This window comes from Bubalus bubalis, chromosome 9, assembly GCF_019923935.1.
Source record: "Bubalus bubalis isolate 160015118507 breed Murrah chromosome 9, NDDB_SH_1, whole genome shotgun sequence".
In the NCBI taxonomy this organism is placed as follows: Eukaryota; Metazoa; Chordata; class Mammalia; order Artiodactyla; family Bovidae; genus Bubalus; species Bubalus bubalis.
Window position 1 is genome coordinate 67,725,781 of NC_059165.1, and position 11,791 is coordinate 67,737,571.

The following is an 11,791-nucleotide window of genomic DNA, read 5'->3' on the forward strand; positions in this document are numbered from 1 at the left end:
GGGGACGCCCTCGCCCGCAGCCTCAGCTATTTCGGGTGCACAGCCTCCCCGCCCCGCGTGGGCCGCTCTCAAGAATAGCTCTCAGAATAGCTGTGGCGGCTTCCCTGTGGCCGCCTGTCAGGGAGGCACTGGAAGGGGGCGCGGGCCGTGGTGAGGGGGGGGCGGGCAGCGGGTGGGGACAGACCCTGCGGGTGGGCGTCCCCAGCTGCTCCTAGTCTGGAGCCTGGGGGTGGGTCCGGATCGGAGGGGGAGGAGCCGCCGTCGGGGTCCCTCTGGGGTCCAGGCACAGGTGCTGGGGTTTCACCCCTGAGGTCCGGGTTGGGGGAGCGGAAGAGGTCCCATCACCAACCCCATGCATGGAGGAAATCGAGGCAGGGCGGGCAAAGGGGCCCCCAGCCACACAAGGGTCAGGACTACCAGGTCATTCCTGGGAATGATCTCATCCGCGGGAGTGGTGCCTGTGGTATATGTGTGGAGCCTAATAACGACCCCTCTCCAACCACTGCCCCTCCAGCCAGAGCCAGCTGGAGCTGAATAAGCGCTCTGAGAGTGACTGATGAGGCCACGTGGGAGAATTGAACAATCACTCATGAACAAGCACTACTTGAGCACCTTCTGTATGCCTCACACTGGGGAGGTGGAACGGTGGGGGCAGTGATGTCACCTGGAGAAGTGAAGGAGGCAGAGGATCAGGGCACGCCCACTCCAGGCAGGGACCCATCGGCTGCTTTATTTCAGGTAGCACAGAAGCCCCTAAATCGAGCACTTTTCAATGCCCGGGGCTAGGGAGCTGTCCCCATGGGATCCCATAACGTCAGAGCTGTGCTGGGTGTTCTGCGGAGGGGGCCACGAGACCCTCGGATTGGGGTGCTCAGGCCTCCTCCCTGAGACTGGAGGTTTTCGAGGGCTGGAGCCAGGCAGGTCTCCCCTGTCAGTTTGGGACTTCCCAGAGGGAGAAGGGTTAGGATGTCTCCCCTCTCAGACCAGCCATAATAATTATATCAGGAGGTGAGGGGACTGGTCTCTTTCCTCCCAGAACTCAAGAGCGTTTGGCAAAGTCACAGGAGCAGAAGAAGTCATCTAAAAGCACAGCAATTTCTCCAGGAAAATGAAAACGGGAAAGAAACCCCACACCCCACAAATGCATCCACCCTTGGGACCGTCAGCACGAGACCTGCAGTTCTCGGGTGTGGATTTAAACGGGGATCTAGGTCCTAAGGCAGGGACTCAGCAGTTCCCCGGTGCCAGGGCAGCGCCTGCCCAGGCTCAGTCCTCATCCTCGCTGGCGTAGATCCCGGCTTCCCAGCGCTCTGCCATGGCATTCCTGTGTCGGGTCACCCGTGTGGCCTCTAGAATCTGCAAAAAGGAGGCATGGAGTTTCCTCCGGGCTCTAAGTCCCCAAACAGCTCCCGCAACCACTAACCCCTAGGAGAGGCCTGGAGAACAGTTAGAGTAGGACTGCCACTTCCTGTTTCAGACCCTCCACTCCCAGAAACAGTGGAAAGGAATGTGCTAACTCATGCTGAACCCCACAAGAGGGAAATGCCCGGGCCTGGCATTGTGGACTCAGATCAAAATGAAAGTGAAAGTCTTAGTTGCTCAGTTGTGTCAGACTCTTTGTGATTCCATGGACTGTAGCCTGACAAACTCCTCTGTCTGTGGGATTTTTCAGGGAAGAACACTGGAGTGGGTTGCCATTCCCTTCTCCAGGGGATCTTCCCAACCCAGGGATCAAACTCAAGTTTCCTGCATTGCATGCAGCTGCTGCTAAGTCACTTCGGTCATGTCCAACTCTGTGCGACCCCATAGACGGCAGCCCACTAGGCTCCTCTGTCCCTGGGATTCTCCAGGCAAGAATACTGGAGTGGGTTGCCATTTCCTTCTCCAATGCATGAAAGTGAAAAGTGAAAGTGAAGTCGCTCAGTCGTGTCCGACTCTTCGAGACCCCATGGACTGCAGCCTACCAGGCTTCTCTGTCCATGGGATTTTCCAGGCAAGAGTGCTGGAGTGGGGTGCCATTGCCTTCTCTGGCATTGCATGCAGAGAGGGTCACAAATGTATTCCACAAAACCACTGAGGTAGGTGACCTTCTCTCAGGTGAGGTAGGTGACACTCTCAGGTGGACCCCTCCCTCAAAGAAAATATCCCTGTCTTGGGCTAAACCTGCCCCAAAACCATCTCCTCAAAAGGCAGCAGGTGGACCCTCTTTCCACAGGCTGTGCCTGTGGCAGGCATCAAAAGCAGATCACAGAAAAGTCCACCTCAGGCAGACACTACCAATCAAGAAGATACCAGGGCAAGTACCCACACCCAGAAGAAAGGCTTCCCATGACCCTGATGCCAGGGGACAGGGGGCACTGATTCAGGGGGAAGGGAGGAAGGCCCAGGTCCTCGCCCCAGAAGCACACTCACCTCCGAGTTGACATCATCCAAGGGATTGATGCCGGCATACTACAGGAAAGGAACACATGTTAGTCCCCGGGGCCTTCTAGCCTTCCCCACTGGACTCGATGCACAGTCACATTTGGGGAAGAAGGGAAGGCCTTCCTTGCCCACTGTGGTCCCCTAAGCGTTCTTCAATCACCCCAAACTCAAAACCACCCACCATGCTGTTCCTACATGTTGTCCCCCTCATTGAAGCATTGCCCATCATTTGCAACTGTTTTCTCTTTGTAAACATCATCGTAACAAAGACAATTGACATTTACAGAGCTCTTGCTGTGGCCAGCCCTGCTCTAAGGTTCAAAGGGGGACGTTCTTATTATCACACTCATTTTACAGGGGAGGAGACTGAGGGTCAGAGAAGGGCAGGGTCTTGCCCCTCACATAGTCAGCAAGCAGCAGGACTGGGACTTGAACCCAGGTCCCCACACTCCACTCTGCCCCAAACCACTAGGCAAGACTGTGAGCACCACATGGGCAAGGCTGGAGAGGGTGTTATTCTTTGTAGTGTAACAGTTCCTGTCCAGAGAGGAAATGGCCTCATGGTTACAAATGTAGGGTTTGGAGTCAGGCCTAGGTTCAAGTACTGGCTTGGGAACTCAGGCTATATGACATTGCATGAGTGCTTAGTCACTCAGTCATGTTCAACTCTTGGTGATGCTATGGACTGTAGCCCACTAGGCTCCTCTGTCTGGGATTTTCCAGGCAAAAATATTGGAGTGGTGGAAAAGGAAATGGCAACCCATCCAGTATTCTTGCCTGGAAAAGTCCATGGACAGAGGAGCCTGGCAGGCTGCAGTCCATGGGGTTACATGACTGAGCACACATGCATGAGGGTGGAGGGAGATGGGTTGATAGCAATAAACTGGTAGAACTAAAAAAAAAGAAAATCGGAGTGGGTTGCCATGCCCTCCTCTAAGGGATCTTCCTAACCCAGGGATCCAACCTGCATCTCTTACATCTCCTGCATTGGCAGGCGGGTTCTTTACCACTAGCACCACCTGGGAAGACCTGTATGACCCTGGGCACAGGCAAGTATGGCTTTCTCAACAAAAGGGAAACAAAAATCCCTCCAGATGTTAAAGGCACGGTGCTTGCAGAGCCCTGAGACATACATCATATGATGTGGATAATAATCAGAAATGATGTTGATGGTAATAAACACATGAAAATAATAAGGCTCAGTTTGATACACTGCCACTGCTCTCCTCCAAGCAGAGCTCATCCTCAGCCTTTGGCTCAGGGGGAACAACCTCATGGTGGGGACTCTGCTTATACAGCCCAGATATGAAGAGAAACTCGGTTTATCCATTGTGCACCTTGCCTGAACTTTTCCGCCCCTAATGGGGAGTCAGACCTCAGCCAGGCCTCCAGGGGGACGGCAGAACTCAAGACTCACCCACTGTTCCTTCTTCTTTCTCTGCTGGAGAGCATCCTTGGCCGGGGCCTCCACCGTCCACACCAGGTCCGAGTGCAGGTGGATGGGGGTGAAATAGTGTGACTCAGACACTGAGTAGCTGCCTGTGATGCCTGGTGGGGGTGGGGGAGGGGAGAGGAAGGAAAGGGCATCAGGGAGGGTCCCAGAGTCTCCTGAGGGCATAACATCTGTGAGAATTCAGCCCAAGAGACACAGATTCTGGTTGAGAGGCTGGACCAGTTAAGGAGATGAGTGAATGGACAGACAGACAGAGCAGACAGCTGGTTGGGAAAACTGATAGACAGATTGATCAGAATAGCCAGTCAGGAGAAACTGGATCAACAGATGGGCTGACCATGCAAGGAGAAAAACACTAGAAAGTGACATGGGGTGGAGGCAGTTCACATTGACAAAAAGGAGCAATTGATTGAGAGGCTAGAACATCTGTAAACCTCTATGCACCTAACAACAAAGTCTCCAAATCCATAAAGCAAAAAACTCAAGGCAAAGTTAACATCTTTCTCCAAAATCTACTGCTTCAGCAGACAGACAAGTGGACAGACCAGCCAACCCAGGTGGTGGATGAAGTCCCCCAGACGTTCCCCTACCCTCACCCTCTCCTGGCATCCTCATACTCCTCCTGCCACCCTCCTCTGAGACTCTGCACAAAGCAGCCTTTCCCAGGACCCATCCTCACTGGATTTGCGGGAGGAGCTCCGAGAGTCGTGGTCACAGCACTCATCCGAGAAGACCTCAGGGTACAGAGCACTCCGCCGCTCCTCAGCCATCTCCCGCTCTCGTCGCAAGACATTCTCCACTTCCCTCTCCAGCAGCTCAGATGACTGGGACTTCTGTAGCCTCAGTGCTGGGGCCCCCGCCACCTCCCAGCCCCAAACTCGGGGGGCCTCAGCTCTCTCAGGTTCATCTGGGACTCTGAACCGCAGGGGCCGCAGATGGAAGTACTCCTGTCTCAGGACACCCCTGCTTGCATGCAGGAGACCCCGGGGGGGCTCCTGCTTCAGGCCTGAGGGCTTTGCAGAGGATTCTGAGGGATGCCTCTGAGACCCTGCAGCCTTGGGAGAGCCCACTGGCCTGGCTTCATCTGCTGAGAGGTTGCTGGGCCTGCGGTAGGCGTGGGAGGCAGGAGACTCTCCTGGGGGCATCCCAGGGCTCAAGTATGGTTGGTAGGCATCAAGTGGGATACGGCTCACCTTCCTCACCTCTGGGGCCAGGCTGGCCGCATGGGCATCTGGGGTTGGGCTGAGGATGGAGTCTGAGCTGTGGACTCTTCGAAGTCTGGGCTGGGATCCTTCGGAGGACCAGTCAGGTGTGGATGCCCGGCCCACCTGCAGCCCCTCCCGCCGGTGATCCTCCTCACGTTGTGACTCCTGAGCAATGTCCCGCTGTACGTAGAGTGATGGACGGCCCCTGTCCCGCCGTGGTGCTGCAGCCAGGCTCACCTTGCTCAGCAGGAGCCTGGCTGGGATCTCCACCAGCTCCTGGTGGCTGGTTGCCCGCTGAAGCCCCCTCTGCTCTCGGAGGTCTGCCTCCCGCTCCTGGGCCAGTCGGATCTCTCGCTCAATGGGCGTCTCCTTGAGGGGCTCTGGGGACTCTTCCCTGGACCGGGAACCGGGGTCCTCCAGGGCTTGGGCAACAGACCTGGTGGGCAAAGGGTGAACCCTCTTCTCTTCTGTGACCACCTCCTTCACCTGGGGTTTGACTGGGAGGACGTACCCATTGGCCAGAGGTGGCCTGCTAAGGGCCTTAGAGGCCTGACTGGCCCTGGGTGGGGAGTTCTGAGAGGCCACTGCATTTACATGGGCCACTTTGGGTTGGGGGCTCTGAGGAACCTCTGAATTCACGTGGGCCACCCCAGGTGGGGCGTTTCGAGAGACCCCTGTTTTTGCATGGGCCACCCTGGACTGGGGGCTCCGGAGAACCCTTGCATTGGCGTGGGCCGCTCCAGGTGGGGGGTTCGCCTGCTCCAGGTTCAGGAACTGCCGCCTGGCTGCCAGGAAGTTGATCTGCTCCCTGTCTATTTCGTTTTCCTCCAGGGGCATGGACTGTGGTTGGCTGGGGCCCCTGGGCTCCCTGTGGTCAGGGGAACCATGGAGCGTGGCCACCGTGCCACTCTTCCTGACAGCCTGGCCCCGAATGACTGCCTGGTGCTCCCGCTCCAGGTTCTGTGGCTGCCAGGGTGGGGTGTCCCTGGCCTCTAGGTGGTAGGCCTTCACCTCCTCATCCTCGTTATCCTGGGGGCAGGGTGGCCATGGGGCCATCCGGCCAGGGAAGACACGCAGGCTGCGGGATGTCCCAGTCCGCGTCATTTCCAGGGAGGCCTCGTGGTCAGTGGGCCATGCTGGTGTCTCGTCCTGGCTCCAGACACTGGCCGTGGGCCCCACGCCCATCAGCTCAAACGTGTAGCTGGTGTCACCATCAAAGGCCACACCGGCCACGCGGGATGAGTGAGGGATGCCGAAGATGGGATATCTGGTAACTCGGTCCATGTTCGGAAGGAGGTCTCTGCCCACCACAGGCTCCCAAGGTGGAGACGATCTGGGTTCACTGAAGGAGGAGAAGGATGTGTGGGTTACCAAGTCAGAGAACTTGGGGAGAGCTGTAGTCCCTCTCCCTCCAAGGACAAAGTCCTGGCCAAGTGGCCTCTGTGATTAGCTCAGGGATGGGTAAGTGACTCAGCCCTGCCAATCAGAGCATTCTATATTTGGACCTCTGTTATTTGTACAGGGATGGACATGTGACCCAACCTGGCCAATGACATTAAACTCTGGGACTTTGCAATTAAAGTGGAAAATTGGACCCTCTTCCCCACTGGGCTTGTGAGGCTGATAGGATGAGACAGAACTGTTGGGGGGCCATATTTGCCCTTGAGGACACACCTTGCTTAAGAGCACCCCCAACTGCAACACAGCACCCTAAAAACATTGTTTCAGCTCCTGGATCCAGCCACACCTGAATCCCTGAGGGCCCCTGTACTGATTAACAACTCACCCCCTGTGTGTCTAACATTTGCAGGCACCCCTCCCACCTCCTCTCCCAGACACTGCACACCCTGTTGGGTGCCAGCTCGCTGGGTCCAGACACAGGGGGGCTACCCCCCGACAAACTGTCTCTAAGGGCACACACATGTTGAGGTTCCTTCTGTGATTCTTCATTTCATCTGACATTTACGGATGGCCCCACCTCTCACTGAGGGATGTCAAGTGGGGAAACTGAGGCCCAGAGAGGGGTGTGATTAGACAGAGAATCCCGTATCTGGCTCTCTCTTTGAACTTGCCCAGAGGGACACCTTGTCCCATCCAGATGATTGTGGCCTCAGCACCATAAAACTTGGCCCAGCTAAGGAGTACCTTGGGCCTTGTCCCTCAGGGCCAGGCAAAACCCTGACCCAGTGCCCCAGAGGGCCCAGCCCCACCAGGACTTGGGGCTCCCTCTGAGCACATCTCCAGGAGCCTCTGTGGAGGCCAGGCAGCTGCTCTTACACCTCCACGACTCCTGGCGTCTCCAGGCTGCAGCCTTCACACCCTGCCCAGGGCACTCAAGGCCACTACCTCAACCCAAACCCACGAACTCTACAGGCACCAGACCCCAAATCTGACCCTTTCCTCCTCCCTCTGCTGGGAGGACCTTGGTTTCTGCTCTTCCACAGTCTCCTTAGCTGCAGTCCAGGGAGCTCCTCCAGGAAGCTCCTCCAGACTGTCTCCACCCTTGGAGCCTGTGGCCTGAGCATCCCATGTGTACCTGGCCCAGTACAGCTGAAGAAAGGAAGCTAAGCTGTTCTCAACTCCTCAAGCAGCCCTTGTCCCCGTCCTCAGCCCCCTGATGCCACCAAGGCTACTGGGTACATCGCTGCCTTTTTACACCAACTTGCTTGTGAAAGTGAAATGTGGTTTTAAAAGAAAACTGCAGACCCTCCCTGAGCTGGAAAAGTGACATCAAGCAACCTAAAATCAATCATGGGGATCCATGCTACAATCAACTCGTTCTTATCATGCAGCCTTTCAAATATTGAATTATAACGAGGAAAAAAATATTTAAAAACAAGCAGGCTTAGGTGATAAGTCCTAGCCAAGAGGGCTGAGCCTCTATCCCAAAGACTTGAGAGTGGCCGGATGTTTACACATCTTTGCAAGGAGAAGAAGATTGTTTAAGGCCTGTCACCTCCCACTGCAAGCCATCAGCTCCCTCCCAGGGGCCCAGGTGAGCATCTCTCCCAATAGCCCAGAGTCTGGTACACAGCAAGTGCTTAATAAAGGCTGGCTGACTCTCCGTGTGTCCAGGGGCCAGGGTTAGAGTTCATTCAAGCAGAGAGCCGGCTGCCCCTCCAGGCTTCCCCCCTAACCCCAGCCCACCTTGGAGAGCAGGTCTGGGTCCCCACGCCCTGAACCCCTGGGGAATGCAGGCGAGTGCAGGCGTGATGGGGCTGATGCAGAAATGTTTGCCTAGTGAGTGGGCAGAGGCTCACCCAGAAGGATTTATAAGCCACAGGGGACATTAACTCCAGGAAAAAGAACTGCACACCCAGAGGGTGCTGGGTCTCCTGGTAGGTGGGGCAGGGTGGGGGACACATCCCTCCTCAGCCCATTCCTTCTGGGTGATTCACTGAGGCCAGCAGGGTGGGGTCCCTCTTTGCCTGAGTCCTTGGGCAAGTCTCCCCCAGTTTCCCACTGACCCCAGTGTCCCTCTGGATGGTAGGTAGGTCCAGAGCACGCAGCTGCCACCAAGAGAGGCTGCCTCCATGCAGGTTCAGCCTGGTATGCGGTAGGCTCCAGAGAAATGCTTTTATAGCAGTGGCTGATGCTTTTAATTTTTAAACCCTGGATCTACCACTGATCTCTTCCCTGGTGGTTCAGACGGTAAAGCGTCTGTCTGCAATGCGGGAGACCCGGATTCAATTCCTGGGTTGGGAAGATCCCTTGCAGAAGGAAATGGCAATCCACTCCAGCACTCTTGCCTGGAAAATCCTATGGATGGAGGAGCCTGATAGGCTACAGTCCATGGGGTCGCAAAGAGTTGGACATGACTGAGCGACTTCACTTTCTACCACTGATCTCAGAGTGACCCTGGGGCAGGCACTCCGTCACCAAGCCTCAGTCTGTACGGTGGGACTGTGCCAACTCCACATCAGGGCCTGGGGAGGAACCGGGAGGCCCGAGCAGGTGCCTGGCACACAGAAACACTGGAGAAGAAACCGCCCTCCTGGAGGTCTCACAAACTGTACAAATGAGTTGTACTAGCAATCAGAGCCTTCCAACTCCTCGAGTGGCTCCTCCCAACTGGGCATCTCATGCCAGCACTTTGTTGGCCTCTCACAAGAGCCTGCGACCCGGGGGCCATTCTGTGCCCAACATGAAGCAGAAGAAACTGAGGCCCTGAGGGGTCACACAGGGCATGACAGAGCAACAGGTCCTCCTCCAGGAAGCTCCCTGTGATTGCTCCTCCCCAGTCCCAACTCTGTACCCTGTTGATACCAAAACTGAAGCTGGGTTTATGGCCTCTGGGCCACATACCTGCTTCCTCATCACTGCAACTGGCCTCCTGCCCTTGGGCAAAGGCCTGCTGGAAGGGCCTGAGGCTCAGACAGGGCCAGTCACACAGCAGGGACAGGCTCTCGGGGTTCCTCTTCTGTCCCTCTGGGCTACAGTCCCCAAGACCCTGGTAGCAGGGCTCCTTAACACACCTGGATTCTGGGCTGAGTCTCTGCCCCACACCCACGGGATTCCAGCCGCCCTCCCCGAGGCTGGACACTCCCCCTCATGCTGAGACCACCCCACTGCCTCCAGTGAGCCCCAGTCAGACCCCAGCCCAATGGAAGGGGGTGTCATAGGCTGCTCAAGCCCTCCCCAAGCAAGCCTCTGGCTGGTGCTAAGCGTCTCCCCAGAAACCCCCGAATTCCCAGAATCAGTGGGGGTGAGCTGTGCCTCTGGCCCCAGGGGTGTGATCAGGCCCCTTTCTTAGAGGGTCAGGGGTCAAGGTCAATGGATTTGGGATCCTGAAGCCCAGGGTACAGACTGGGGCCCTGGTAAAGCTCAGGGACCGGCCTCTGCTCCCCTTGTCAGGTGCAGCATAGGAAGGACATAGACCAGCCTCAGAGCCAGCCAGGGGGCTCAGAGCGAGGGGAGGTACCCCACGTCTCTGGAAGCCCACTGAACCCCCCAGAGGGGGCTGGGGTGGGGATGAGGACTTCCCCCCTGTACCCGGAGGGCCCCACTGGGGTCAGAAGGTGCTGCTGACACACAAACCCCCACGCCAAAAGCAGAGCTCCCCACCCAAGCAGGACCCCCACCCCCACCCCCACCTTACTGTCCGTCCCACCCTCCTTTGCCCCAGCCTCACCCGTGCTTTCAGCCCCACAGACTCCAAGCCTGGCTCTGGCTCCCTGGCTGGCACAGAGGCCTCCCAGCCCCGCCCTGGCCCCAGGTTGCTAGGGGACAGGGCCCCACCCCGGGAAGCAGGTGCACCCCCTCCTCCCAGGCCCCACCTGGGCTTGAGAAACAAAGTTCAGAGGAGGAAGAGAAAGACGACACCACTGCAGAGGGAGGGCGGCTGCTGCGCCACGCTGCACTGCCCCCTGGCACCCAGGGCCCCAGCCCACAAAGCCCGAGCCAGAACTCACCCCTAAACCCTCTGGGCCTCCCCACTGCCTCCCAGCATCAGAGAGGGGCCATCTGTCTCCCGCGGGGTCACAGAGCTGGTCCACAAGCCAGCTGCTGTTCCTCAGAGGCAGGTCCAAGTCCAAACCCCCACCCAGGCCATCTGACTCAGCCCACACTCTGGGGCCATTTCCCCTGAGAGATCCTTACTGGGACCAGCCCAGCGTCCTAGTCTCTGGGGATTCAGCTGGGCTTAAATTCAAATCCAACTTAACCACTCTGGGCCCATTTCCTCCTCCAGGAAGCGGGGGACATCACAGGATGGGGGGACGCCCCCCAGCCCACTTCCAATAAAGGGCCAAATGAGGACATAAAGGTGCCAGAAAGCTTTGGGATGGTTGGGGCCCGGGCACACTGAGGCTCAAGGTGGAGGCAGGTGCTCCCAGCACAAGGCTGTGGTGTCTGATCCTTGGCCGAGGTGCAGAGGACCTGCTCCCACCACGAGGGCCCTGAGCCTGTGGGAGAATCAGCCCACCGAGTGCTGTGGTTGGTCTACAGGGAAGGGTACACAGTGGGCTGGGCTTCCGTTCCTGGCTGGGGTGGCAGGCGGTGGGGGATGGGAATCTCTGTCCTGACCTGCCCCTTGGACAGCTGTGGGGCCCCTCTGAACCTCAGTCTCTTCTTCCATCCGATGTGCCTCCAGCTGCGAATCTGGCAGGGCTGCTGACAGTGCAGGGGAAGGGTGGAGACTGGATCACCCCACATGCCAGGGCTCTCCTGATCCCAGACTGGGGCGACCTCCCCCACAGGGCTCACACAGCCACTGTACAGGTGGGCAAGCCAAGGCCCAGAATGGGTGGCCACTCCTACCCAGATTATGTAGTGAGAGAAGCGAGGCCAGCAGCTTCTGCCCCATGTCCCCATCCATTTGCCAGGAACCAGCTTCTCTGCCAAGCTTGAGGGTGTCTGTCCCCCAGGGGACTGTGAGCCCAGCAAGGGGCAGCCTCACAACCAAGGTGGGGTGGGCAGGTATGGAACCTGAGGCCCCCCAGAAAACAGAAGCCAAGTCACACCATGGGAAGCAGCCCCCTTACCTCCAGGCCTTACCTGCCCAGGTGCCACACAGATGCAGGCGGGGACTCCACCAACACCCCTACCCACCGCACTGGCGTTGAGTCTGAGGGGTGCAGAACCGCAGACAGGCGACACCAGTTCCCCTGGGCTCTACCAGGCTCCTTTTAAGGCTGGACCGCCTTGCTTGGGCAGGGCCCCAACCTCTGGCCTGGCCGCACCCTCCCCGCCCAGGTGAAACTCAAGAAGT

The 11,791-nt window shown here is 57.6% G+C and overlaps 1 protein-coding gene across 3 annotated transcripts; it reads right to left on the reverse strand.

The window, feature by feature from the left end:
* Positions 1-709: 709 nt before the first annotated feature.
* Positions 710-11,713, reverse strand: LOC102409703 (mitotic spindle positioning). 3 transcript variants are annotated; one of them, XM_006052744.4, is made up of 5 exons: positions 11,578-11,713; positions 4,557-6,424; positions 3,842-3,972; positions 2,413-2,451; positions 710-1,356 (listed from the first exon to the last, which is right to left on the reverse strand). In XM_006052744.4, the coding sequence occupies exons 2-5, from the start codon at positions 6,364-6,366 to the stop codon at positions 1,267-1,269; spliced, it is 2,070 nt and encodes a 689-aa protein (XP_006052806.1). In that variant the 5' UTR covers positions 6,367-6,424; positions 11,578-11,713; the 3' UTR covers positions 710-1,266. The 3 variants fall into 3 exon arrangements, with proteins under 3 accessions (XP_006052806.1, XP_006052808.1, XP_006052807.1); XM_006052746.4 differs by having other exon boundaries at positions 11,565-11,693; XM_006052745.4 differs by lacking the exon at positions 11,578-11,713 and adding an exon at positions 10,214-10,374.
* Between the last annotated feature and the right edge of the window lie 78 nt (positions 11,714-11,791).